General features: G+C 44.2%; 1 protein-coding gene across 1 annotated transcript; it reads left to right on the top strand.

Moving 5' to 3' along the window:
* Positions 1–27,089, top strand: GALNS (galactosamine (N-acetyl)-6-sulfatase). Its single transcript, XM_082270041.1, has 14 exons — positions 1–151; positions 1,595–1,718; positions 2,765–2,839; positions 4,211–4,313; positions 4,400–4,543; positions 6,009–6,075; positions 8,204–8,331; positions 11,653–11,792; positions 15,143–15,246; positions 18,830–18,966; positions 21,914–22,016; positions 22,158–22,279; positions 24,277–24,394; positions 26,702–27,089. The coding sequence occupies exons 1-14, from the start codon at positions 53–55 to the stop codon at positions 26,786–26,788; spliced, it is 1,551 nt and encodes a 516-aa protein (XP_082126167.1). The 5' UTR covers positions 1–52; the 3' UTR covers positions 26,789–27,089.
* Positions 27,090–27,793: the final 704 nt, after the last annotated feature.

Raw genomic sequence — 27,793 nt, forward strand, 5'->3', positions numbered from 1 at the left:
TGTTTCCTTAAAGTCAGCTGATGTGAAGTCTGGTGATCCTGGAGGAGCTGTCATGTCACCTGTATGGTACCTGAGTGTCCTGAGTGTCCTGTGTCCGGTCCTGGGGGAGAATGGGACCCGACCCAATATCATCCTGCTGTTAATGGACGATGTAAGAGCAAGGGGGGGGGGGGGTGCTGGTGCTGGGATCTTGTATGACATGTACATTTTTTGTTCGCACAGAGGAAGCTGCCTCTAGAAGGAAGCAAAAATACACAATATTACCAAAAGTATTGGGACGCCTGCCTTTACACGCACATGAACTTTAATGGCATCCCAGTCGTAGTCCGTAGGGTTCAATATTGAGTTGGCCCACCCTTTGCAGCTATAACAGCTTCAACTCTTCTGGGAAGGCCGTCCACAAGGTTTAGGAGTGTGTCTATGGGAATGTTTAACCATTCTTCCAAAAGCGCATTTGTGAGGTCAGGCACTGATGTTGGACAAGAAGGCCTGGCTCACAGTCAGTGGTGTTCTATCGTGTTGAGGTCAGGACTCTGTGCAGGCCAGTCAAGTTCCTCCACCCTAAACTCGCTCATCCATGTCTTTATGGACCTTGCCAAGTTCTCTAATGCACACTGTCTGCAGCGGAGACCCACGTGCAACCGCAGCCACACAGGGTTCAAATTGTGAGCAGCAGCCGGGTCTGTAGTGACATGAATGGGACTATATGTAAAGCCCCGTACACACGTACCGAATGTCGGCCGAACGATCGGCCGTCTTTTGTCCGGTGCTGTCCTGTCGGTTGAAAAGTGCTAAAGACTGCACACCAATTTTGTCGGCCAACAACAGCCGACTGCAGAAGTGATGTCATGTGCTGGTTTACTTTCCATGTGTTTTTTCTTCTCTGAGCATGCCCAGTCTTGCTCATCTGCTGTTAGTCGGCCGAATTCTGTACTGACTGGTGAACAATCGGCCGTTCTGGTGACGGCCAACAAAAATTTTATAGCATGCACACCAGATTCTGTCGGTTGTCGGAAGCATCATACTAACAAGCCGACAATCGGCCGATCGTTCGGCGGCCGAATATTTACGGCCGACAATCGCTACGTGTGTACGGGCCTTTAGGAACACCTATACATCCCTGTGCAGGTAAACAGGGGCGCGCGTTTAAAGCGGTATTAAACCGCAAGTAAACTTTTTTTTTTATTACATCCTACTAATTCTTAGATGTGATGCCCGCATTAGTGTCAGTGTTATTTTTAATTTACTATCACCTGGTGATCCAACCAGCATGTCTGTTGTTTTTCAAAAGAACAAGCTGTCCTGCAGATGTAGCAGTTACAGGGATGAGACAAACCATTTACTACTGACAGGGGTGCTTACAATGATCAGCTTTTGATTATGTAAAACCTTTATACCAAAAGGAAAAAAAAAAAGTTTGCTGTAACGGATTATAAAGTCTTAGCTGGATTTCAGCTTTAATGACCTCAAAGCTTATTCTAATGCCACTGCCCACCCTTCCTAGTTTTTTTTAAAGCTGGCTTCTTTTTTGATTAATTTTTAAAACATTTTAAAGGACAGTTACATGGTATAAATGTATTTATTTATTTTACAGTTGGGATGGGGAGACCTGGGTGTGTTTGGGGAGCCCTCCAAAGAGACCCCCAATTTGGACCAGATGGCAGCGGAGGGGATGCTCTTTCCAGATTTTTACACAGCAAATCCTTTGTGTTCCCCATGTGAGTATATAAAGGGAATGAGAATCGCTGAACACACTGTACTGTGTCTTACTGACCGGGGCACTGCGCCTGTTGTGTGGCAGGGTTGGCATTCCCAATCCCATTAATTTATTTAGATATATATAGGAATGGCATCAAGGACAGGAGATGGTCAGAGACTGCAGACAGGATACAAGAGATGGTCAGAGACTGCAGATATGATACAAGAGATGACCAGAGACTGCAGATATGATACAAGAGATGGTCAGAGATTGCAGAAATAATACAGGAGATGGTCAGAGACTGCAGACATGATATAAGAGATGGTCAGAGACTGCAGACATGATAAAAGAGATGGTCAGAGACTGCAGACATGACACACAAGATGGTCAGAGACTGCAGAAATGACACACGAGACGGTAAGAGACTGCAGACATGACGCAAGAGATGGTCAGAGACTGCAGACATGACGCAAGAGATGTTTAGAGACTGCAGACATGAGACAAGAGATGGTCAGAGACTGCAGACATGAGACAAGAGATGGTCAGAGACTGCAGACATGAGACAAGAGATGGTCAAAGACTGCAGACATGAGACAAGAGATGGTCAGAGACTGCAGGCATGACACAAGAGATGTTCAGAGACTGCAGACATGGTAGAAGAGATGGTCAGAGACTGCAGACATGGTAGAAGAGAAGGACAGAGACTGCAAACATGGTACAAGAGATTGTCAGAGACTGCAGACCTGATACAGGAGGTTGTCAGAGACTGCAGACATGATACAGGAGGTTGTCAGAGACTGCAGACATGATACAGGAGGTTGTCAGAGACTGCAGACAGGATACAAGAGATGTTGAGACTGCAGACATGATACAAGAGATGTTCAGAGACTGCAGACATGATACAGGAGATGGTCAGAGACTGCAGACATGATGCAGGAGATGGTCAGAGACTGCAGACATAATGCAAGAGATATTTAAAGACTGCATAAATGATATGATCATATGATTGGGTAGAATGATATTTTAAGGAAATGTTGTGGATACTTATTTATTTTTATTGCACAGCGAGAGCCGCTTTATTAACAGGACGTCTTCCTGTACGGAACGGATTCTACACCACAAACGCCCATGCCAGAAATGGTAAGAGGAGTTTTGCGTTCAGTGGTTACAGTAGATTGCCTTATTAATGTGAAAATATATTCCCTTAGCTGCCCACTTACCCATACTTACTTGGGGAGGGTAGGCTGAGGAGGGGGTGGGGGTGATAATGAAACTTACACTTTTCTTTTTTCAGCCCACTTTTGCTTTTTTACTAGGCCAGGATTTTGTAAGGTTGAGATCAGGGCTCTGTGCAGGGTTTAGTAGGGTTGCGGTCAGGGCTCTGTGCAGGGTTTAGTAGGGTTGCGGTCAGAGCTCTGTGCAGGGTTTGGTAAGGTTGTGGTCAGGGCTCTGTGCATGGTTTATTAGGGTTGTGATCAGAGCTCTGTGCAGGGTTTAGTAGGGTTGAGGTCTGGGATCTGTGCAGGGTTTTTTTTTGCTGCGATCAGAACTCCGTACAGGATTGAGGTCAGAGCTCTGTGCAGGGTTTAGTAGGGTTGCGATCAGAGTTCTGTGCGGGGTTTAGTAGGGTTGCAATCAGAGCTCTGTGCAGGGTTTAGTAGGGTTGAGGTCAAGGATCTGTGCAGGGCTTAGTAGGGTTGCAATCTGAGCTCTGTGCAGGGTTTAGTAGGGTTGCGGTCAGGGCTCTGTACAGGAATTAGTAGGGTTAAGTTAAGGGCTCTGTACAGGGTTTAGTAGGATTGAGTTCAGAGCTCTGTGCAGGGTTTAGTAGGGTTGAGGTTAGAGATCTGTGCAGGGTTTAGTGGGGTTGCGGTCAGGGTTTAGTAGGGATGAGGTCAGGGCTCTGTGCAGGGTTTAGTAGGGTTGCAGTCAGGGTTTAGTAGGGATGAGGTCAGGGTTCTGTGCAGGTTTTAGTAGGGTTACGGTCAGGGTTTAGTAGGGTTGAGGTTAGGGCTCTGTGCAGGGTTTAGTAGGGTTGCAGTCAGGGTTAGTAGGGTTGAGGTTAGGGTTCTTTGCAGGGTTTAGTGGGGTTGTAGTCAGGGTTTAGTAGGGATGAGGTCAGAGTTCTGTGCAGGGATTAGTAGGGTTGAGGTCAGGGTTCAGTAGGGGTGAGGTTAGGGCTCTGTGCAGGGTTAAGTAGGGTTGAGGTCAGGTTTTAGTAGGGTTGAGGTCAGGGATCTGTGCAGGGTTTAGTAGAGTTGAGGTCAGGGTTTAGTAGGGTTGAGGTTAGGGCTCTGTGCAGGGTTTAGTAGGGTTGCAGTCAGGGTTAGTAGGGTTGAGGTCAAGGTTTAGTAGGGTTTCGGTCAAGGTTTAGGAGGGTTGAGGTCACGGCTCTGTGCATTGTTTATTATAATTGAGGTCAGTGTACCATAGTGCAGGTCATAAAATCCTTGAAGAAGAAGCAGTGCTTGCCTAAGGTTTTGTGTAATAGATACAGTTTCTCTTGTACAGCTTACACCCCTCAAGAAATAGTGGGTGGAATCGCAGATTCTGAAGTGCTGCTGCCGGAATTACTGAAGAAGGCTGGATATGTCAATAAGATTGTCGGCAAATGGTGAGTAATTCACTGGAATTGCTGAACTTCTCTGGTAATCAGAACAGAGCTGGTTGTAAACAGAACACATTGGTCTTCTCTTACAGGCATTTGGGGCACAGACCCAAATATCACCCATTAAGACATGGCTTTGATGAGTGGTTTGGGTCACCTAACTGTCATTTCGGACCTTATGACAACAAACAGCGACCTAATATACCGTTTTACCGTGATTGGGATATGGTTGGGAGGTAAGTGCTACAGTTATGGTTATGAGCAAATCTATAATATTATTCATAGGGCACCAAAATATTACACCATCACGTGTCGGTAAATTAAGGGCCACAAGTTAAAATTAAAACTTGTAAAAAATAGAGAAGACAGGAGTAGGGGAAGCCTTTTACCTGCTAAAAAAAAATGGGCAGCCCTACATTTTACAGGCCAGATCCACTGCTATTTCAGTTTTGGGTAGACCCCCGTGAGCTGAATCCCCTACCAGCTTCTTATATCCCTTTGAGACTACAAAGACAATGCTTGAGAATGGAAAACTAATGCAGCCGCAACATTTAAAGGCCGTGAAGTGGCAATATATATATATATGCATATTTATATGTTTTAGATCTGGGTTTCTCAACTCCGGTCCTCAGGGCACACTAACAGGCCAGATTTTAAATATTACCTTGGAGAGATGCAGACTGGAATACTGCAATCAATGAGTAGCAAATGATATCACCTGTGATGTAATTCAGTTTTCTTGCAAACCTGGCCTGTTAGTGTGGCCTGAGGACCGGAGTTGAGAAACACTGTTTTAGATATACATTAAAAACTTTTTTGAATCCGTATTGTTTATTAAAGTGGAACCTCTTTCAGAAAGTGCTGTACCTGCTTCCACTTTCACAGCCCTTGCCTAGACGAGGATGATGCCCTATGCCCCCCTTCCCTTTCCTCCCCTTCTGCAGCTTCCTGGGACAAGTCACATATCCCAGGAGGCTGCAGGACCATTCACAGAGCTCTGAGTCAGCTCACCTTTTGCCTAATCGATATACAGCTGTCACATGACCCAGCTCTCTCCCAGCCTGTCTGCAAGGAAACAGTGGCAGGAGGAGCTTCTAGTCCTCTGCTACGGGTCACATGTTAAAAAAAAAAATATATATATATCAATAAACTTTTTTAAATTGTCATACAAATATATATTTGAAATCAAATCTTTATTATTGTTTGGCAAAACCATGGTGTGGGTGGAGTTCTGCCAGTCACAGGCTGTGTCATGCCCCTGTGTCTTAGAATAAGAGGGAGGTGAAGCCTCCATAAATCTACATGTAATATCCTGCCCCCCCCCATTGTGTTTAGCTGGTTAGCGGCTGTGGAGGAGGAGGGGGAGTGGGCTGTCATTTACCACTGTGTATACGCCCACATGTGTGACTCTATAGTCACATGGGCTGCTCAGATGTGATAGGGAGGAAATGCTCAGCATAGAATCTTACTGAAAGCTGAGCATGTGCAGAGTTGCCAACACAGCTGCAAAATTCTTAGCTGGACTGGGGACATGGACAGAAGGGGGGAGACAGAGAGCAGCAGGATCAACCAGGTTTTTTGCAGAATACAGAAAATCTCATAGTGGCTGAGTGAGGATGAACAGCATGCAATACGCCATTTGTTCATCCTTTTTTATGATGTGGGTTTAGTGATACTTTAAGCATCTTTTTCTTATTTCAGATATTATGAAGACATACAAATTAATCATAAGACTGGGGAATCAAATTTAACACAGTTCTATCTGCAGGTAAGTGTACTGTTCCTGGTTCCCATCCTACAACAGTAATTTAACGCAGAAACATTATTTATCCACTTCTGGACCTGAAGATTTACCCCCTTAATGGCTAGGCCATTTTTTGCGATTCGGCACTGCGTTACTTTAATGCATGATTGCGCAGCCGTGCGATACTGTACCAAAATAAAATTGATGTCCTTTTTTTCGAACAAATAGAGCTTTCTTTTGCTGGTATTTAATCACCTGTGCAAATTTTATTTTTTGCATCATAAACAAAAAAAGAGCGAAGTGACGGGAGTCACTTTGGTTGGGGGGCCCATGGAACCCAGCTTACCCTTGAGAGGTTGAGAAATCCCTCTCTCAGCCCCATAGGCCCCTCTTATGTGTAACAAAGAAAATGGCCTCTGCCCCCACCTATAACTGGCCTTCATAGCAAAGAACACATGGAAGGGCAACGCACATGAAACAAACAAAGATAAAATTCCCAGTTCAATTTGCCTGCTTACCAACCAAATTGGCCTGTCTAACAGTTTGCGTCAATACAGGGGTTTAGTTGGTGAGTGGACATACTGGATGCCTTTGCTGTAATACTATCAGCTGGGCTTCCATTATGCCCCCAATTACCTTTCAGGAGGGATGGGCCACCTCCAGGCTCACCTGCCCCCTATCTATCCATTAGCTTGCATGTGCTCCCACTGTGGAGACTCTTTAAAATTCATTAGAGTTAGGACTGCAGGTAACAGGGAGCCTTGACATGGCCCTGCAGCTTTCACATGCGTTTGCAAATGTGTGCTAACTAAACAACTGTATTGACGGAAACTGTTAGACAGGCCAATTTGGTTGGTAAGCAGACTGGTTGGCAAATTGAACTGGGAATTTTATCTTTGTTTGTTCCCTCTTATGTGTAAGTCACCCTGTGTCTATTAGGGACACAGGGTGATCAAGAAAATTATGGACTTAATGGACACTGGGAATATGGTTTGGATTACTCAAATGGGACAGTAATAATTGTCAACAATACATTTCAAGGAACATGTGAAGACTCTGGGACTCTAGACCTAGGTTCCATGTTAAAGACCTAGCTGCCTATTGCCAATAAGAGACTGCTTCACACAGTCAGACTCATAGCAGATACTAATATCATCAGCTCAACCACCTGTCTTCCACACATTGTCGATTGTGCTAATTTACTCACCTGTTGTCTACTGTGGGGGATGTGTCCCCACTGCATCCAATGAGGGAGCATGTGGGACAGTGGAGGAAACCCAGCCAGTGACACATCAGGTTTTATGGCAGTCCCAGTGGGAAGGCACCACCGCAGTGCATCCTGGGATTGACCATAAATACTGAGGGGACATTTGACAGGGTGTCTTTGGTGGGAAGCAGAGTCCCAGGAGGAGGTGGACGGCTGTCTCTCCTCCTGCAGGTGTGAGGAAGGTGGTCTTAGGCAGTCGGCCAAGTGAACCAGGTGTGGAGCTGAGCTGCAGAGGATCCAGTGAAGCTGACATTGGAGCTGCTGGCAGAGTCTCTTAGGAAAAACGGTGTCCGTGAGTACCAGGAGATTTGCCTAAGGGTCTGCCCAGGAAGGGGGACCACTCCAGTGAAGTCAGGGGTCAAGGAGCTAGCTCACACCGAGCGTGGTACAGTGAAGGGGGTGCCGTGTAGAGAACCCTGAAGGATAGCAACAAAGGGGGTGCCAGGAAGGGCCCTGAAGAGTGTTCTGCTGTACAGTACAGCTTACCTTATACAGTTCATTAATAACTTCTTCACCGCTGGTGACAAGGTGAAGGAGCGGCCTTGCCGCACTCAGCAATATCTAGTCATCCCAGCAAATTGTGCATAGTTTATTCAAGTTGTAGAAGCCCACTCATTCCCTTCTCCTATCCAAGTTCTCAATAAAACCACAAAAATCAAAACTCCTAGACTGTTTCCTGACTGAGCCAAAATCACTTGGAAAATGTTGAACTGTCATGTTGGTGCTAAGGGTAACCCAGGTAATCAGCAGCCCCCAAGGGAGTAGTGCTACACAGTTATATGAAATGCTGGGGGTAACACACGATTTCAGATGGAACAAAACTGTCATTATTTTTTTTCATTTCCTTGACCTGCTCTTATTCTTATGTTTGTGTTTTATTAACAGGAAGCTTTGAACTTTATCGGTAAATACGCATCAACAAAGCAGCCGTTCTTTTTGTACTGGGCGATTGATGCCACTCATGCTCCCATCTACGCCTCAAAACCTTTCCTGGGAAGTAGCCGCAGAGGACTGTAAGACCTAAATCACAGCCGTATAACCTTAGAATAACACTGAGTCCCATCTGTCAAACCTTTCAGAAACAAAAGTTGTATATATTTCCCCAGTAGCCAATGGGAATCCAATTTTCATGGTGGAAATGCTATGTCCTATGTGTGTTTGAATCTGATTTGATTACTATGGGAAAATACTTATTTCATTTACAATGTGTAGTCAAAACTGTGTGGAAACCTGACCATCACACCTGTATGACCTTGCTGGACATCCCATTCTGTTTCCATCCCATCCCAAAACCATGGCCATTAGTATTGGGTTGCCCCTCCTTTGCAGCTACAACAGCTCCACTCTTCTGGGAAGGCTTTCTATGGGATTTTGGAGGGTTCCTGAGGGAATTTGTGTTTATTTAGCCAAAAGAACTTTTGTAAAGGTTGGATGAGAAGACCTGGCTCACATTGGGCATTCCAATTCATTCCAAAGGTGTTCAGAAGGGTTCAGGTCAGGGACTTGTACAAAGTAGCACACTAATGCTGGAACCGTAAAGGTCCTTCCCCAAAAACATTAGGAATGCACAACTGTCTTTACTAATATTTGTAATGGGGATTGCATTGCACTGTGCTTGATTGTATACACCTGGTTTAGGAATGGGATGCCCAGCAGGCTCATATACAGTAGGTGCATGCATGCCAAATGTTGCAGATTTGCAAGGAGAGTCCTAAATCTTGGCCCTCTGTCCTATATGGATGCAGTGTCTTAGGTTTACAGCCTCAATGTTTTTGAAATACTGAAATTCGCTGTAACTCAAAAAGGAATGAATTGCAGGGATCAGGACTGTGAGTGGGTGATACCTGCATATTTAGAGGCTCCATGTGGGACCAACACATGAAGTGGGCATGGTGAATGGTCCGTGGATATTTAGAGGCAGTATCTGGACAAGACCAACCCATAAAGCGGGTATGATGTACTGTCCCTGCGCATTTAAAGACAAGGTCTGGGTGGAACCAACCCATAAAGGGGTTATGATGGATGGTCCTGGATATTAAGAGGCAGGGTCTGAACAGGACCAACCCAAAAAGTGGGTATGATGGACTGTCCCTACATTATTAAAGACAGGGTCTGGGTGGGACCATTCCATAAAGGGAGATGATGGATGGTCCCTGCATATTTAGAGGTGGGGTCTGAGTGGGACCGACACATCAAGTGCATATGATTGATGGTCCCTACATATTTAGAGGCAGGGTCTGGACAAGACCAACTCATAAAGTGTGTATGATGGAAGATCCCTGCATATTTCGAGGCAAGGCAAGGACAAGACCAGCCCATGAAGTTGATATAATGGATAGTCCCTGCAAATTTAGAAGCACATTTCATGTGGGACCAACCCATAAAGTAGGTATGATGGATGATCTCTGCATATTTAGAGACAGGGTCTAAGTGGGACCAACCCATAAACTAAGCATGGTAGGCAGTCCCTGCATACTTAGAGACAGGGCCGGGGTGGGACCAACCCATAAATGGGACATGATGGATGGTCCTTGCATATTCAAAGGCAAGGTCTGGACAAGACCAACCCATAAATTGGGTATGATGGACTGTTCCTGCTTATTTAGAGGCAGGGTCTGGGTGGGACTAACCCATAAATGTGACATGATGGATGATCCTTGCATATTCAAAGGCAAGGACATACCCATAACTTGGGTATGATGGACTGACCCTGCATATTTAGAGGCAGGGTATGGGTGGGAACAACCCAAAAAGTGGGTATCATGGACTGTCCTTGCATATTTGGAGGCAGGGTCTGAGTGGAAACAACCCATAAAAGGGCATGAAGAACGGTCCCTGCATAGATAGAGGTAGGGTCTGGACAAGACTGACTAATAAAGTGGGTATGATGGATGGTCGCTGCATTTCAGAGGCTGGATCTGGGCAAGACCAAACCATGAAGTAGGTGTGATTTGGACACCTTGGCAGATAAAATGTGGATTGTGGGTGAGGATACCAGGGTCCCACTACCATAATGTTAAGTATGTAGATGTGATGGTCAGGAGTCCACAAAATTTTGGCCTTATCGTATACTTTGATAACTGAGGTCAGTTTTTCCTAATCTAGAGAAACACTCCAGTTCCCCATCTCTTTTTAGGTTAAATCTTGTAGACATTCTAAACTCCACCAAGGAATTTGTAATCAGACATTAACTTTTTTAAAGGTAAAAAAAAAGCTATATTCTTTATTTTGAACCAATGTTAGATGTTAGTTAGACCGGAGTCATGCTTTAAACTGATCAATGAGGATGTTATGTTCAGGAGCAGATTTTCTTCTCTTAACAATATAGGCTGTTTGGGACTTTAAATGAGGCACAAGCAGGTAATGCCTAGCGTCTCCATCCCTGTATCAGAAAAACTGAAAATTGAGGGGATTAAGAGAGGTGCATGGAAACCAGCCAGCCCCCAGTCTGATGTACTCACCCACCAGTCTGCCAACCAACCAAGTAGACCTGTCTCACGATGTAGGTAAAAAACAGGGGTTTAGTTGACACGCATTTGCAAACGCATGTGTAAGCTGCAAGGCCCCTTCACGGCACCCTGTATTACTTGCAGTCCTAACACTAACAAATTTGAGTGTCTCCACAATGGAAGCACATGGTTGCTAATGGATGGATGGGAGACAGGTGGGATGGAGGTGGCCCAATCCTCCCCCAACCTGCTCCCATCAATGACTGGTCTAAATATATCATAGCTCTAATTAGCTGTGTTGTAGCAATGGTACAAACTGAAATGGACTAGCTGAGAAGCATGCACCTCCATCCCTTTGGTAGATGCAGTGTAAACACAGAATGGGACTTTACATGAGGTACCAGACTGTAAAGCACAGCGCCTCCATCCCTGATTTCATAAACTATTTAGGACTTTAAATGAGACACAAGCAGGTCATGCTTTTGGTCTACATCCCTGTATATGAAAAAACTGAGGTTAAAATAAACTGCACCCACCAAAAGCGCACGAAAATCTCACGGTGGGACTTTAAATGAGGCACCAGCCTGTAAAGCACAGCGCCTCCATCCCTGATTTCATAAACTATTTAGGATTTTAAATGAGACACAAGCAGGTCATGCTTTTGGTCTCCATCCCTGTATATGAAAAAAAATGAGTTTAAAATAAACTGCACCCACCAAAAAACGCATGAAAATCTCTCGGTGGGACTTTAAATGAGGCACCAGCCTGTAAAGCACAGCGCCTCCATCCCTAATTCCATGAACAATATAGGCTGTTTGGGACTTTAAATGAGGCACAAGCAGGTAATGCTTAACGTCTCCATCCCTTTCTTCTCTGATATCCCAGGTATGGCGACGCAGTCCGTGAAATCGATTACAGCATTGGGAAAATATTGGAACTGATAAAGACGATGGGAATAGCTAAGGACACTTTTGTCTTCTTCACATCTGACAATGGGGCGGCCCTCATCTCTGCACCCACCCAAGGTAGGAAAATATCCTCTCTCCTTTACCTGCTTTTTTTTTTTTTTTTTTAAATAATGCTGAACTTTAACTAAAAAATATTTTTGTCCCTTCAGCTTTATTGACCCAACTTACCTGAATAAAGGGTGTCCCGGTTTATACAGGTAGCTGGATTCTGTAGAAATCTTTACTGCAGGGGTGTCCTGTCCTCTTCCTGTCTCTGAACTTCCAGCAAACAGGGGGGGCTCAAAGCTTTAGGTCTTTTTTAGAGCTGCTGCGAAAAATTTAATGACGAGGACTCTCCCCCTACCCCTCCTCCACCGTAAAATGCTCTTTCATTGCTTTCACTGCCTGTAATACTATCTGTGAATGAAGGAGAGTCAGGTAAATCACAGGAATCTCTCCTCCATTCACAGATCAAGTTACATGCAGTGAAAGAACATTTCTCAATGGATGGAGGGGGGGGGGCAAGTCCCAGTTGGGAACTTTTTTTATTGACTTAAGCCCGGAGCCTAAAGCTATTAACCCCCTGTGTGCCAGAAGTTCAGAGACAGGAAGAGGACGGGGCATGGCTTCAGTGAAGATCCAGATGCCTGCTTGCATGGGATATCCTTCATTACAGGTAAGTTGGGTCAATAAACCTGTAGGGCTAAAAAAGTTAGCTAAACTTCAGCTTTAAATCCAAAGTATCTGCAAAATCTTCAGTCAATCAATAGATATAGATAAAGTAAAATATAACAAGTAAATATAAATTAGGGATCGACCGAATATCGGCAAAGCCAATATATTGGGGGGCCGATCTGCACTTTCCTTGATAAATCGGAATCGGCCCCGGAGGTTACCAATATTGCCGATATTTCGGGAAAGTGCTGTACCGGAGTGATGCCTGCAGGTAGAGGCATCACCCCGGTACCGGCGTCCATAGCCAACGGTCGGCTGTCTTGTAATGACAACTGATGCGGCTGAGAAGCCGCTTGGCTGTCATTACAAGGAGCGGGAGGGGACGTCCTCTTGCTGCCTTCCGCGGCTCACCCGGGTCTCCCGTCCCACCGGGAGACCCGGGCAACCATCCCGCACGGCCGCCGAAAACCCGATCAAACCCGCATTTGGCTCTGATTGGGTCTCCATGTAAAAACCCGGAAGTGATGTCATGACAACACTTCGGGCTACTCGGCGCCAAATTAAAAAAAAATGACAGCATTCAAAACAGCCAAACCTGGCGTTTTGAATGCTTTTAAGTGCAGAGAAGGGGTTTGGGGTCTTTTGGACCCCCAGATCCCTCCACAAGAGTATCTGTCAAGGGATAAAAAAAAAAAAAAATTTTAAATGTACGAAAATATCGTCTGATACCGATATGCGATGACCAAAATATCGATATCGGCAATAAAAAAACAATATCAGTCGATCACTAATATAAATGCTTCAAAATGTATAAGACAAAATCATATTTAATGTTATTATTTTTAGCAATATATATATATATATATACAGTATATGCTATTTATTTCTATACCTATTACAAATTTACGTTTTTCAAATTTTGGTTATCTATAAACTAGCGAAGAACATTATCGCTAACTTTGAAAAGATTTTTATAGTGCGTCTAATCATGGTCAACTGATTTATTGTTTATTCTATATTTGACATATTTTCTGAATGAATGCACAGTGTTCTCTGATTTCATGAGTTGGACAGACATGGTAGTGAATTCACAATCTCCACCTCGTCCAATCAGAGAACACTTTAGTATTCATTCTGAAAAAGCAAAGCATTCTTTGCATGGCCCCTGTGCTGAGTAGTTGGGCTCCTGTAATCAAAATGCCTCAGGCCAGGAATGGGAAACAAGTGGAGATCATTGATTTGCAGATTCCAGGAGCATCAGCCAGGTATAGTATATATTAAACTGCACCCATGTAAGTATGTAAAAACATACCACGCCTGATATTTATCTTTAATTCATATACAGGTGCATCTCATTAAATTAGAATATCATCAAAAAGTTAATTTATAAAAAAAAAAAAAAAAATTAATTTATTTCAGTAATTCAAATAAAATAGTGAAACTCATATATTTTATATAGATGCGTTACACACAGAGTGATAGATTTCAAGCATTTCTTTCTTTTATTTTGATGATTATGGATTACAGCTAGTGACACCCCAAAATTCAGTATCTCAGGAAATGCAGAGGAGCCTAAGGCCACTATCAAAGCAACCTGGGCTTCCATAACACCTCAGCAGTGCCACAGGCTGATCGCCTCCATGCCACGCCGCATTGATGCAGTAATTCATGCAAAAGGAGCCCTGACTAAGTATTGAGTGCATCCTACACTGTACATGGACAGACTTTTCACTAAGACAACATTTCTGTTCTGTACTAAAAATTCTTTTTCTTTTATTGGTCTTATATAATATTCTTATTTTCTGAGATTCTGAATTTTGGGGTGTCACTAGCTTTAAGCCATAATCATCAGAATTAAAAGAAAGAAATGCTTGCAATATATCAGTCTGTGTGTAACATATCTATATTAAATATATAGGTTTCACTTTTTGAACTGAATTACTGAAATAAATTAACTTTCTGTTGATATTCCGATTTTATGAGATGCACCTGTATACAATTTGGGATTTTAAGCCCATCATTCCTCAAAAGAAATGCATTTTAATTGTCTTAGGCTCCTTTCACACGAACGAACCGATCAGATCCACCTGTCAGATCTGATCGGATCCTGCATGCATCCCTATGGGGCAGCAGATGTCAGCGGAGACATCTCCACTGACACCCGCTGCCATCCGCATCCGATCCTGTCTGTGAAATCCGGACGGATGGAAACCCTATTTTCCATCCGTTCAGGGGATCGGATCAGATGAGAGCGGACAGGCGGTCCGTTCTCATCCGATTCCCCATAGAGAGCAGTGGGGCTCTGACACCTCCCTCTCCGCACACAGTGCAGAGACGGAGCTGTGATCCCCCTGCTCAGGGGGGATCGGTGGATCGATCCCCACTGAGCAGGGAACGGACCGCAGCAGGCAGCGCAGCGTGTGAAAGGAGCCTTAGGTCTATCTGATGCTATCTAATGCCTGAAAAAGGGGGAAACACCCTGAAACACGTTGCATGTTTTACCCATAAAATTTATTTTCTATTTATCAGAAGTGTAGGATTGTTTATGGTGCTAATTGTTCACTGATACAAATTTCCAAAATACTGTAAATACAGCATCCGTTTTTCCATCCATTTACTAGTAATATTGGTAAACTAGAACCAGTGGACAGAATTGACACCAAACAAAGCCCTGCCAAGCAGGAGGACTCTGATTACAAGGGGCTGAACTTATTTTGTTCAGGTTTAATTTGTGCCTTCCAAAAATCTTCTAGGAGGAAGCAACTCTCCCTTTCTGTGCGGGAAGGAAACAACCTTTGAGGGCGGTATGAGGGTGCCGGGGATAGCCTGGTGGCCGGGACATTTACCTCCTGGGCAGGTGAGACTGAGTTTAGCTTTTTTTTATTACATGTGCATTGCTTTACTGTTCTAGGTGAAAAAAATGATGCTTTACACCAACCAAATAATTTTTTTAATTATTTTAAAAGTATAAAGTGTAAACCATTACCCTCTGCCTGCGCACCCTGAAATAATTTAAACAATCAATACATCGCTGTGAAACCTAAATAAACAAATTTAAACAAAGTAATTGAGAAGAAGATATAATCCAGGTGTGATAGGGGAGTAGAAAGGGGAACGGGGGAAGGAAGAACTGGGGAAAATGTGCCAACCTATCACGTACCTGGAGGTGAGCCTGAAAGGTGAGGAAGGCCTCTCTTACGCCTCTGACTCGGAACCCCTGATAGTGCAGACAGGAGGCGCCGAGTATAGAGCAGCACGAGTGCCTGGTGTAGCTGGAAGCAGTCTGATGTCCACAGGCAGGGATAGCCGGGTAGGTCCAAGCAGGCAACTAGTGCTGGTGGCAGGAGCGTAGTGAGACAAGCCGGGTCAGAAGCCAAACGGTCATACAGGAGCCAGAAGGAGCAGACTGGAGCGGAGGTCAAGGAACAAGCCGAGGTCGGTGCAGGCGGATAGCAGAGGATAGTCAGGACAAGCCGGGTCTGGTACTGGTAAACAGGATACAGGTTAGCAAGTTCAGGTCAACAAGGCTGAAGACAAAGCAGCACTGGAGCTGAGCAAGGGCTGGGTTTAAATAGTCCAGCATCTGTCACGTTGCGTGTTTGCGTGCTTGCGTGCGTGCGCGCGTTCGCGCATGCGCATTTGCCAAGTCCCGGCGAGATTGAACAGAAACACAACTCTGAACAGCAAACCTCTTCTTACACTACCAGACCTGGACAATGGGGATTTGAATGTGGCTCTTAAATATTTGAAACATCACCTTAACGCCTGTATATAAGATGACTAAAATTATACATAATAGCAAAAAATAATATAAAAAAACACACACAACATGTGCAAGGAAAGACCCAAGTGATGGTGTGAAAAAAGTGAATAATATCAAAGTCACTGGGCAATAATTGCTAAAGAACCCAAAAATGGGTAATAAAAGTGACAGAAAGTCACAAAAAATCACAACCCCCCCCAAATCTACAAGAAAGTGATTGGTGCACAAGATGAAAATAATACAAAGTGACGAGACGATAATTACTGAAGAAGTGGGTAATAAAGGTGACAAAAGTACATACAAAAGTGCATTTTTTCCAGCAACGCGTTTCGCTTAAATATTTAGGGGACGGTGCCATTTACCTGTCAAACGTTTCAACACGTTTCTTGGAGTACTGCACTTCTTCAGGAGCAGCCAGTCTAGTATTGTATAAAAATTGATCTGAAGAAGAAACGGTATACATGTGTCCTAATTATTATAAATACAAAAAATATGTGCAGCGCTTAAACAATTGCAATAATATAAAACACTAGTAGTGAACTAAATTAACAGTCCAGATGTGCATAATAGTCCATAATCCAAAGGCTATAATAAAGTGTCCATCGTTTGTACAGAGTGTCAAAACACTCACCAGATATAATATCAAAGAATACAGCGATGATTGATGCACCTCAAGTGAGTAGTGATCTTTACAGTGTGCTCCTCCTCCACCATATGGATGCACTCACCAGAAATCCTATACAAATGAGCATGTGCAACAATCCATTCAAAAGCTGGAAAACCGGCCTGGCCTGCAGGACCACCCCTTAGGTCGCCGTGTGGAGCCAAAAGTACTTGTATAGTGTAGTATTTATTTAAAAGGTATTAAAATTACATATACATGTAAAAAAAAAAAATGAATGGCCATGAACTCGCATAGATAAACCGCCGTTCCTGGAACAAGGATAAGGCTGTCAGACGCCAGCGTGTAGGCCCCTCCCACACTTTTAGGATCACTACTCACTTGAGGTGCATCAATCATCGCTGTATTCTTTGATATTATATCTGGTGAGTGTTTTGACACTCTGTACACACAATGGACACTTTATTATAGCCTTTGGATTATGGACTATTATGCACATCTGGACTGTTAATTTAGTTCACAGCACATAGTGTTTTAACCACTTAAGCCCCGGAAGATTTTACCCCCTTCCTGACCAGGCCCTATTTTGTGATTCGGCACTGCGTGACTTTAACGGACAATTGCGCGGTCGTGCGACGATGTATCCAAATTAAATTGACGTCCTTTTTTTCCTACAAACAGAGCTTTCTTTTGGTGGTATTTGATCACCTGTGTGATTTTTTGATCATGCGCTATAAACAAAAAAAGAGCAACAATTTTGCAAAAATAACAATATTTTTCACATTTTTTTATATGAAATTCCCCCCAAAAAAATTTAAAAATCAAATTTTTTTTAACATTTTAGGCCAATTTGTTTTCTGCTACATATGTTTGGTAACAAAAATCACAATAAGCGTATTTTGATTGGTTTGCGCAAAAGTTATTGCGTTTACTAACTAAGGGAAAGATTTTTGTCATTTTTATTGTTTTTTTTTAACGAGTAATGGTGGCGATCTGCGTTTTTTTTTTTTTTTTGCGGGACTGTGACATTGCGGCGGACAGATTGAACCCAAGACTGACATTTTTGACACTTTTGGGGGGACCAGTGACATTACTACAGTAATCATTGCTATACATATGCACTGTTACTGTAAAAATGACACTGGCAGGGAAGGGGTTAACTTTATTGGAGAAGGAGGGGTTAAGTCTGTCCCTAGGGGCGTGCTTCTAACTGTAAAGGGATGTGGCTGTTTGTGTAACTACAGAGATATGCGATCCTACATAGCAGGACCGTATGATCTCTGCACTTACACAGGGGAGAATGACAGGCGGCTGTGTTTACATCAGCCGCCTGCCTTTCTCCCTCTGTAACGGACGATCGCGAGTGACCGGCGGACATCGGGTCCGCTGGTCACATGCGCGGGGAAGTTAGGGAGAGAGCGGGGGTGGGAGCCCACCCCCGGCGGCGCGCTCGCCCCCTAGAGCCTCACAGGCTAGTGACGTACCCCTACGTCACTTTGCCTGTGAGGGGCTGACTGCCGCCGTAAATAGTCGTGCGGCAGTCGGCAAGTGGTTAAATATTGCAATTGTTTTAGCGCTGCACATATTTTTTGTATTGTTAAGGTTATATATTTACCTTTCTGTGCTAGCGGCTGAGGCCTTAAAGCGCTCACTTAACATATGTTTTTGGATGTGTCATAATTATGACTTACCATCTGGACCCGAGGGCCCAGTAACCCACCACATGCCATGAGAAAGGAAAGACAGCCGTGGAAGTCCAGAGGGGTCTAACGGCAGTGAAAGAGTCATCTCCTTGGTTTCCAAACCTATAATTCAATAAACCGTAATGAAGGTCACTCTACGTTGCCATCAAATGCAAACCATTAGAGGTAATGGGGCCATGCTACGACCATTAATAGTTGGTGAGAAGGTGATATATCACCTACCAGCTGTCTGTCAACCAACCTCTGAAAAGCAATCAACTGTGGATCAATTTTTAGAACAGCAGTGAAGGCTGCCGCATATGAGAACAGGCCCCAAAATTGCTGAAGAAGCTAATTAGTATTTGTCTTACAGGTGAGCCACCAGCTAAGCAACATTATGGACCTCTTCACCACCAGCTTGGCACTGGCAGGACTAGACCCTCCTGAGGACAGGCCTATAGATGGCATTGACCTATCGCCCATCATGCTGGAGGGCAAAGTGACTGACAGGTAGGGCAATCCAGAGAGTAATTGTGTGTCAAACAATGTTTACTGTGTGTGTTGTGCTGCTTTTTCTAAGTGTTCTCACTGTTTTTTCCCCTGCTTTGCAGGGAATAAAAGTACAGCAAGGTCGCCTGTCAGTGTTCTGAGCTCTGTGTTGTTTACAACATAGAGCTCCCTTCCCTGAATGACAGAGCCGATCAGCGGATGCCGGCCAGTCTTTGCCCGGCAACCGCTGGTCAGCTTGTACTGTAACAAATCACAGCAGAGCCGGAGCACCGAGTGCTTGGGCATGTGCCACCTAGTCGGAAGTGCTGATCACATATCCGATACATTATCCAGTGCAGAGTGGCCGCCCTGCAGAGGTATATCTGTGTGAGGCGGTCAGAAAGTTAATAATGGACCCACAAGAGAGGTCCCACAATGTACAAAAAACATCAAACCATTGATCCTGTGGGTTTTTTAGTACCTTGTGGGACAAATCTTGCGGGTCCATTATATGATTTTGTAATCTATATTATGTGTTGTTTTGTTTGTTTGATAGTTACCATATTCCATCATGAAGTGATAAATCGTTTATCCTGAGGAAGCTACTTACAGGTGAAATGCGTTGATCCACTGCGTTCTAAAATTTGTACATCATTGTATAAATTGTTTACTGTCAATAGAGATGGTTTTTAACTTGTTTGTATTTTAAAGTGTATGAATAAAATATATTATTATTAAAATTATTAATTAAATAAATATATATTTGTTTTAAATACATGGTATTGTCTTGGAACAATAAAATCCTCAGTTCCCAGGGTGTCTTGATTGATTCACTGGAAACATATATCCTCTTGTACCCTTGAAATAACTTTACGGTCTCAGGGAACCTCTAATAATATTTATTGTATCTACAACTATACATTGATGGGATGGTGGTCAATGGTAAGAATGATCCTTACATTTGAGGTCAATGGGACAAATCCCCCACTTTCAGATAGTGAAAAAGATCATTGTGGTGAGTGGGAACTTATCTAAGTGGCAGAAATGATTTATTGCTTAAAGAACCCCTAGGGACTTCTGGAGGAACCCTAAGGTTCCATAAAACCCAGGTTGAGAAAGGCTGTTGTAGAGCATCAGAGGAGCATACACAATTTTTTACATATTTTGTGTTCTGCATACAAACTATCTCAATGGAAGGTCTCCATTCCAAGTCATAGAACTCCTTTTGTCTAGTCAGCCTTCCTCAAGTAGGGTTTTCATGGGACCCTGGGGTTCCTCCATAGGTTCCTAGGGGTTCCTTGAGCAATAAGCAATATCTGCCACTCAGATAAGTTCCCATTGACCTCAATGATCTTTATTACTATCTGTAAGTGGAGGATTTTTCCCATTGACCTCAAATATAAGGATCATACTTACCATTGACCATCCCATCAATGTACAGTTGTAGATACAGTTTTTATTATTAGAGATATCCTGAGAATGAAATGTTATTTCAAGGGTTCCTTCATATTAGAAGCTTGAGAAAGGCTGGTCTAAAACCAATGGTCTAGATCTGCCTGGGCACCAATCCAAATGTAGAGACAAGAACTCACTGCTCAAGGTGGTGTAATTGCCTGATGACTCACACCGGTGCATGCCCCGGCTCGCCTCCGTGAAAACTTGATAAAGGAAAAGGAATTGACAGCACTCCAGGTTGAGTCAAAATCCAGATTTATTGACTGGACATCCGAATTGGATGCCCAGTCAATAAATCTGGATTTTGACTCAACCTGGAGTGCTGCCAATTCCTTTTCCTTAACCAATCCAAATGTCCCTAGCCAAGAGTATAGGTAGCAGTGGTTGCCTTCAAGACTTGTGAGCTTTATTATAACTTTTCCTTGTAGAACATCTCCGACGCATATGCAGATTTTTACATAATTTTCCAATTATCATTCCAAGTCATAGAACTTCTTTTGTCTAACTCAGCCTTTCTCAACCAGGGTTCATTCAGAGATTGCTAGGGGTTCCTTGAGCATTGAGCAATTTCTACCTCTCAGATAATTTCCCACCAGACACAATGATCTTTTTTGCTATCTGTAAGTGGGAGGATTCTTCCCATTGACCTCAAATATAAGGATCATACTTACCATTGACTATCCCATCAACAGATGGATAGATACAGTAGGTATTTCAAGGGTTCCATCGTAAGGCCCAGGGGTGCCTTAATTCTCACTGGTGAGGGGCAGCTCGCCTTGAGTTTTTCGGCACATTGGTCACTGCACCATACACACCTTTTTCGCACCTGCCTCTTGGGCCAGGCCTTTTGGCTTAGACCAGAGGAATTTTTTATTCCGGCCGGAAGGCCTGCCTTTGTATTTCACATTGGCACCTAAGCACTTCTCCACTTCCCTTCCCCCACCTTTTTTGTTTGTGTGTGTTTTATTTGGCGTGTGTCACTTCACTTTCACCTTTTTCTTCCTGCACAACAAGTACGGTGTGGGTCTTCGGGCCTGCCTTGAAAGTCTTGGGAGGGGGCGGATATGGCCTTCTGGCTAAGTTCGCCCTCTCTCATGGGGTCTCCCTTCGGGGGAGCCCCACCTAGTACTTGGGGAGGGCTGTTTCGGCAGTCCCCCTAGAGAACGGGGTTTGCCTGGTTTCGGCCAGGCAGACCATTGGAAGTACCTCAGTCCCTGTCAGGAGTCTTGCGCCCCGGGGGATCAAGGTCAGGGTCCAACCTCTTCGGAGGCCAGACCATTTCGCACACCCTGTGCAGTTTTTGTGTTCTTCACGTTTGCGTGTGTGCACTTTTTATGCACCGGGTGTAAGTCTTTTGAGTGCGTTTCACACGCCACGGGCTTTAAAAAAAAAAGGGTTCCTTCATAATAAAAATGCTTAGAAAGGCAGGTCTAACTAAACATCTACTATGGCTGGAGCTGTGAATGATCCTTTCCTCTGAAGCCATTATCATATGTTGTGCTTCCTCCATCAGGCCGATATTCTTTTATCGTGGCAATGAGATGATGGCGGTCCGACTGGGGCTATACAAGGCTCATTACTGGACTTGGACCAACTCGTGGGAAGAGTTATCTCAGGTACTTTGGAGAACTAGAACTTCCAACCTATAAACTGTTCAGACATGTCTGGAACTTGTTCCATGATCATCTAAGAGACTAATATTGATTAATATTGATTATAGAACTGTGGTAATGATTGCTGTGTGTATTTGGATGCAGGGTATTAATTTCTGTCCTGGACAGAACATAACTGGAATCACAACCCATGAACAAGTCGAGCATGACCTCAACCCGCTCTTGTTCCACGTGGGAAGGGACCCTGGAGAGAAGTACCCCATAAGGTAAGGAGGTCACACAGCACCATCATATCATGTTTTCACAAAATGACAAGTATGGAGAAATATACAAACATCAATATTGGTAGCAAAAGCCTTTCAGAGGGACATAGAAACAAGAACACCGCACATATAAAAACCATACATTTTATTATGTAGCACTGCCCCCGTAAGGACTGCGGGTCCACCTGGTTCGGCTATAAGCAAATGCAATCTTTACATTTTCTTGGCTCTCACTTCAATAATCAGTCCAGGGGTATTTGGTTGTTTTGTTGTTTATTTTATAATGGGATAGGAGAAGGAAATAGTGGGATACTCCATTTTAACTATTCACAATATCTGAGGACTTCTATCTTCTTCTACTTCACTTGTAGGTATGGAACAGCCAAGCTGTTAATTCATCTAGCCACTTTAGATGAATGGTTAAGTCTCTTGTTTTCCCTCAAGACGACTTGGTGGACAATATCTTATTTTATCTTCAGGACACTCTCCCTAGCATGCTCTTTCTGCTGACACCTGTCCACTGACTATCCTATGAGCAGGGGTGGCCTCCCCTCAGGTCAGGCCCCTTGACACGAGTAAACAACAAGAGAAGGGCGCACCGACCTTGTGCATTTACCACTTAAAAGTTTATCAAAAGCAAAGAAGGGTAGCGTACAATATACTCACAAACGTAGCACATGAACAAGCATATAGGAAATGGGCACCGCTCGCTTCCAGGACACTTCTCTACTGCTGGATAGCGTGATGGCTTCCTCAAAACCTGATGTGGCTTACGCGTTTCGAGGGAGGACCCTCTTCCTCAGAGCCAAAATCGCCACTCACTTGTCACCTTGACACGAGTCCCTGTACTCATGATACTGCAGCCACAGGGTCTCCAGTGTCTCCCCTCTCAGTCAGCTTCCCTGGACCTCTGGGTTCAGCTCCTCTCAACTGCTCCTTTGGCCCTCAGGACGACCTCCTGCGACCGCATGACACCTCTACAGAGGAAGAGGCAGTTGCCCCCCTCCCTACGGGACTCCGCTATCCAACGAAAGACCCCGAGCTCATGTGCCCCCGGCTTTTATACAGTATCCCAGCATGCACTGAGGCAACCTGCCCTCTGCCAATCATCAGGACTGTATCAAAAGCCTATATGCACCCATTCTTTAGGTTTCCTCCCACTGTCCAACATGCCTCCCTATTGGACCAGCGTGAAACACTGTCCAGACTGAATGAATCGCATGCTGAGCACACTGAGCAGACCTCACTAACAGATCCTGCTCTCTGGTAGGCAGAAAACAATATAGATTTACCTGCAGCCCCTCTGGTTAGCAGACAGAGCTCAAAACTATACTTTCTCCCAACCCCCTACCTAAGAGGGTGCTACAAATATAAACATTAGATTCAGTGACAAACATTCAGCTTGCATTTTATCAAATATTTATAATAGTGGACAGCCATTAGTGTATGCAGGAAATACATTTTCTCTTTTTGTGGCAAGCCTCATGCTGCTAACATAAGGAAATAGATAGGGAAGATATTTTCTTGCTTTAACCTTTTTTTTTTTTTTTTAACATTTCTTTAGTTACTTCCTGGTTTCTGGCCTAGGCAAATTATGTCATACATCTCAGGAGTTTTCAGGGAAGGAGGGCTATTCTCTAAGCACACCCTTCTGCCTGCATGTCTGAGCTAAGGGTAGGTGGATTCCAGGAAGTAAATGCTACATAAATCATCTGCCCTTACTCAAGATGGCCGCAGCTCGAAATGGTTTTTCAAAGTGATATCTCAGCAAAGTAAAGCATGGAGACATGGATAGATGAGTGAGTTTCCTGAGTATTAAAAATTAGTTTATATAGGGTTTTTTGGCTTGTGGTGCTGAGGTGCAATGTGGTTCTGCTTTAAGTATTTTAACAAATAAAAGTGGGCAGGGCTGACACCATTTAGTACTTAATGTATTTTGCCCAGACATACAACTGTTATCACTAGATTCCAGTAATGTTTTTTTTTATCTCCTGTTGCAGTGTATTAAGCAATGAATACCAGCAAGTAATGCCAAGGATTTCCTATGTTGTTAGCCAGCACATGAAATCCATGATCCCCGGGGAGCCTCAGCTCAATGTGTGTGACCTCGCTGTCATGGTGAGTGTGCAGCTGCTCAGGTGACATCCGACTCTCATTGGAAGCCTTCAGATTGTAGTTGGGAGGGAAATACCACGCAGGTCCTTTTTCACCTTCTTTCCTTGATTGTCTCTTCATCAAGTCTGAATAGCAGTTTCATTTTTTTTAAGGCAATGGCGCCATCTAGTGTGGGATTTCATAACTGTCCAGAAGAAATGAACTGCAGGAAAACATAGTTCAGTAACAAATAAGTAAAATAAAAATACTGTCTGCATTTCATGTTTGATTGCAGCATTAGAAACAGAGATGAAAAATAATTTTGCTTAATATTTTGGACCCGTAGAAGAAAAGGAAACTTGACTGATAAAATTCACTGCTACTGACCACTAATGCAGGGGTGGTGGGGAAATTGGAAATTTAATTTCACTGCCAAAGACTACCAGTGTTGGGGGGGGGGGGGGGGTTATTGTACTGACACCAATGCTGGGGGTTATTGTTGCATCCACCTACAATAATGCTGGGAGTTATTATTGAACTCACTGACCTCAACACTGGGGGTTATTATTACTGCCACCAATACTGAAGGTTATTGATGGATTTACTGACACCCATGGTGGAGGTTATTTTTATTGCCACTGAGACCAATGGTGGGGGTTATTATTGGGTTCACTGACACCAGTGCAGGTTTTTTTTTTATTGAACTAACATCAATGCTGGGTGTTATTTATTTTTGCCACTGACACCAATGCTGGGGGTTATTATTCCATCCACTGACACCAATGCTGGGGGTTATTATTCCATCCACTGACACCAAGGCTGGGGGTTATTATTGCATCCACTGACACCAATGCTGGGGGTTATTATTCCATCCACTGACACCAATGCTGGGGGTTATTATTCCATCCACTGACACCAACGCTGGGGGTTATTATTGCATCCACTCACACCAATGCTGGGGGTTATTATTGCATCCCCTGACACCAATGCTGGGGGTTATTATTGCATCCATTGACACCAATGCTAGGGGTTATTATTGAACTCACTGACACCACTGCTAGGGTTTATTTTTACTGAGACTGACACCAATGCTTGAGATTATTATTGGATCTATTGATATAAACCCTGGGGGTTATTAATAATGCCACTGACCCCAATGGTGGGGGTTATTATTGGGTTCACTGACACCATTGCAGGTTTTTTTTTTATTAATTAAACTCAATGACATCAATGCTGGGTGTTGTTATTACAGCCACTGACACCAATACTAGGGGTTATTATTGGGTCTACTGACACCAACCCAGGGGTTAATGGTAGTGCCACTAACATTAATAATGGAGGTTATTATTGGGCCCACTGACACCAGTGCTGGGGGTTTATTGAACTCACTGACACCAATGCTGGGGGGGGGGGGGGGGGTATTATTGGGTCCAATGACATAAATTCTGGGGATTATTATTTCCGCCACTGACACCAATGCAGGAGGTTATTATTTCTGCCACTGACACCAATGCTGGAGATTATTATTTCTGCCACTGACACCAATGCTGGAGGTTATTATTGGGTACAATGACACCAACCCTGGGAATTATTATTACCGCCACTGACACCAATACTGGGAGTTCTTATTGAGTCCTGTGACACCAACTCTGGGTGTTATTATTGGGTCGACTAACACCAATGCTGGGGGTTAATATTGGGTTGACTGGCACCAATGCTGGGGGTTATCATTGAACTCAAGGACACCAATCCTGGGGGTTTTTACTGCCATTGACACCAGTGCTGGGGTTATCGTACTCCAATTTCTTCAGTGTGCATTGTGATAAGCTGCAAAAATCTGCAGGACTAAAATGTTGGTTTGTTGAGGTGCAGTACAGCATTTTGAATGGTCTGCATAATTTGATGCAATACACGTCAATCCATGTACATGCGCTGCTATTATGTGGCCCTCTGGAAGTGTGGGAGCCACACTTTAGGTCCTCTATAATTTTCAGGTTGACCAACACCGCTCTCCCCACCCTCACTATTGCCTGTATTATTTACAATAGATATAAACTTTGGGTTTAGCTCTGCTTCAGAGGGTCACACCCCTCAAAAGCAGACATTCTGTTTCAGTGGAGGTTTGTATGGGAATGCAAAACCCTTCTGAAGCCAACAAATGGCCATTGACTTAGGACTAAAGCTGTCCTAGGGAGACAGGCCACTAAATCACAGCCTTGGGGGTCAGAAAAGATTGTTCCTCCAGCATTATTGGGGCCTGGAATGGTGTTCCCATTTCTTTATGCTCTGCTTCCTATCTGAGTGACTACAATAGATCTGTCTGTCTTCTAGAACTGGTCACCACCAGGATGTGAGAAGATTGGAAAATGTCTGAATCCGCCGGAGTCAAAACCTTGGAAATGCGTCTGGCCTCATTGAATTGTTCATGTAATCCAGATATCGAGATCAATTCACCAAGACACGAGTTACCTGCCGGGTGTCATTTCAACCTACAATCATTGTCGCAACAAAATCTTCAGTTTACAAAAGTAAATTCAGCATTGGTGTGGACTTTTAGAAGCCATCAATGCCTAATTCTCCCGAATCAATAGCTTATTACACAATATTTTACCAACCCAACCCTACCTACCACCTTAAGGGCTTCTTCACACCAGGTGTGGTAGAGTTGTACTGGGTGGCTTTTTCAAAATTCCTTGTCTTCTACCTGGCCGGTACACAGTGTGACCAGGGCCGGTGCTACCACTAGGCAAACTAGGCGGCCGCCTAGGGCGCACTGCCACCTAGGGGCGCAGCCATGGCCGGTGCCACATTCCTCTCCTGTCACCTCCTCATCCCCAAGGATGTCACCTCTAGAGAGGGGGGCACTTTGTATATAATGGGGTGGGCAGGGATAAAGGGGGGCAGTGTGTATGGAATGGGGGGTGTAGGGTTAAAGGGGGGCAGTGTGTATAGGAAGGGATGTAGGGTTAAAGAGGGGCAGTGTGTGCAGGAAGGGGGTGTAGCATTAAATAAAGGCAGTGTGTACAGGAAGGGGGGGGCAGTGTGTACAGGAAGGGATGTGAAGGGTTAAAGGGGGGCACGTTGCTTATGAAGGAGGAGTGTGTATATAAAGGGGGGTGTAGGGTCAAAGGGAGGCAGTGTGTATATGAAGGGGGGTGTAGGGTTAAAGAGAGGCAGTGTGTATGTGAAGGGGGGTGTAGGGTTAAAGGGGGGCTGTGTGTACAGGAGGGGGAGAGTGGGGTCAAAAGGGGGGGGGGCATTATGTACAGGAAGGGGGGCAATGTTTTTTTTTAATTATTTTTTTTTGGGGGGGGTGCAAGTAGCTAGTCTTGCCGAGGGTGCAAAATAGTCTAGCACCGTCCCTGAGTGTGAGGCAATCCATGGCCTTGCACTGCGCTGCAGAAAATAGGACACAATGAAATG

The sequence above is a fragment of the Pelophylax lessonae genome (assembly GCF_965119305.1).
Source record: "Pelophylax lessonae genome assembly, chromosome: 10".
Classification (NCBI taxonomy): domain Eukaryota; kingdom Metazoa; phylum Chordata; class Amphibia; order Anura; family Ranidae; genus Pelophylax; species Pelophylax lessonae.

What these genes read in the sequence shown, in the direction of transcription:
- GALNS (XM_082270041.1), top strand. Translation starts at nt 53, where the DNA reads ATGTCACCTGTATGGTACCTGAGTGTCCTGAGTGTCCTGTGTCCGGTC. An exon ending in GGAAGTAGCCGCAGAGGACT is followed by an intron (nt 8,332 to 11,652) that starts GTAAGACCTAAA and finishes CTGATATCCCAG; the next exon opens with GTATGGCGACGCAGTCCGTG. An exon ending in CGTGGGAAGAGTTATCTCAG is followed by an intron (nt 22,017 to 22,157) that starts GTACTTTGGAGA and finishes ATTTGGATGCAG; the next exon opens with GGTATTAATTTCTGTCCTGG.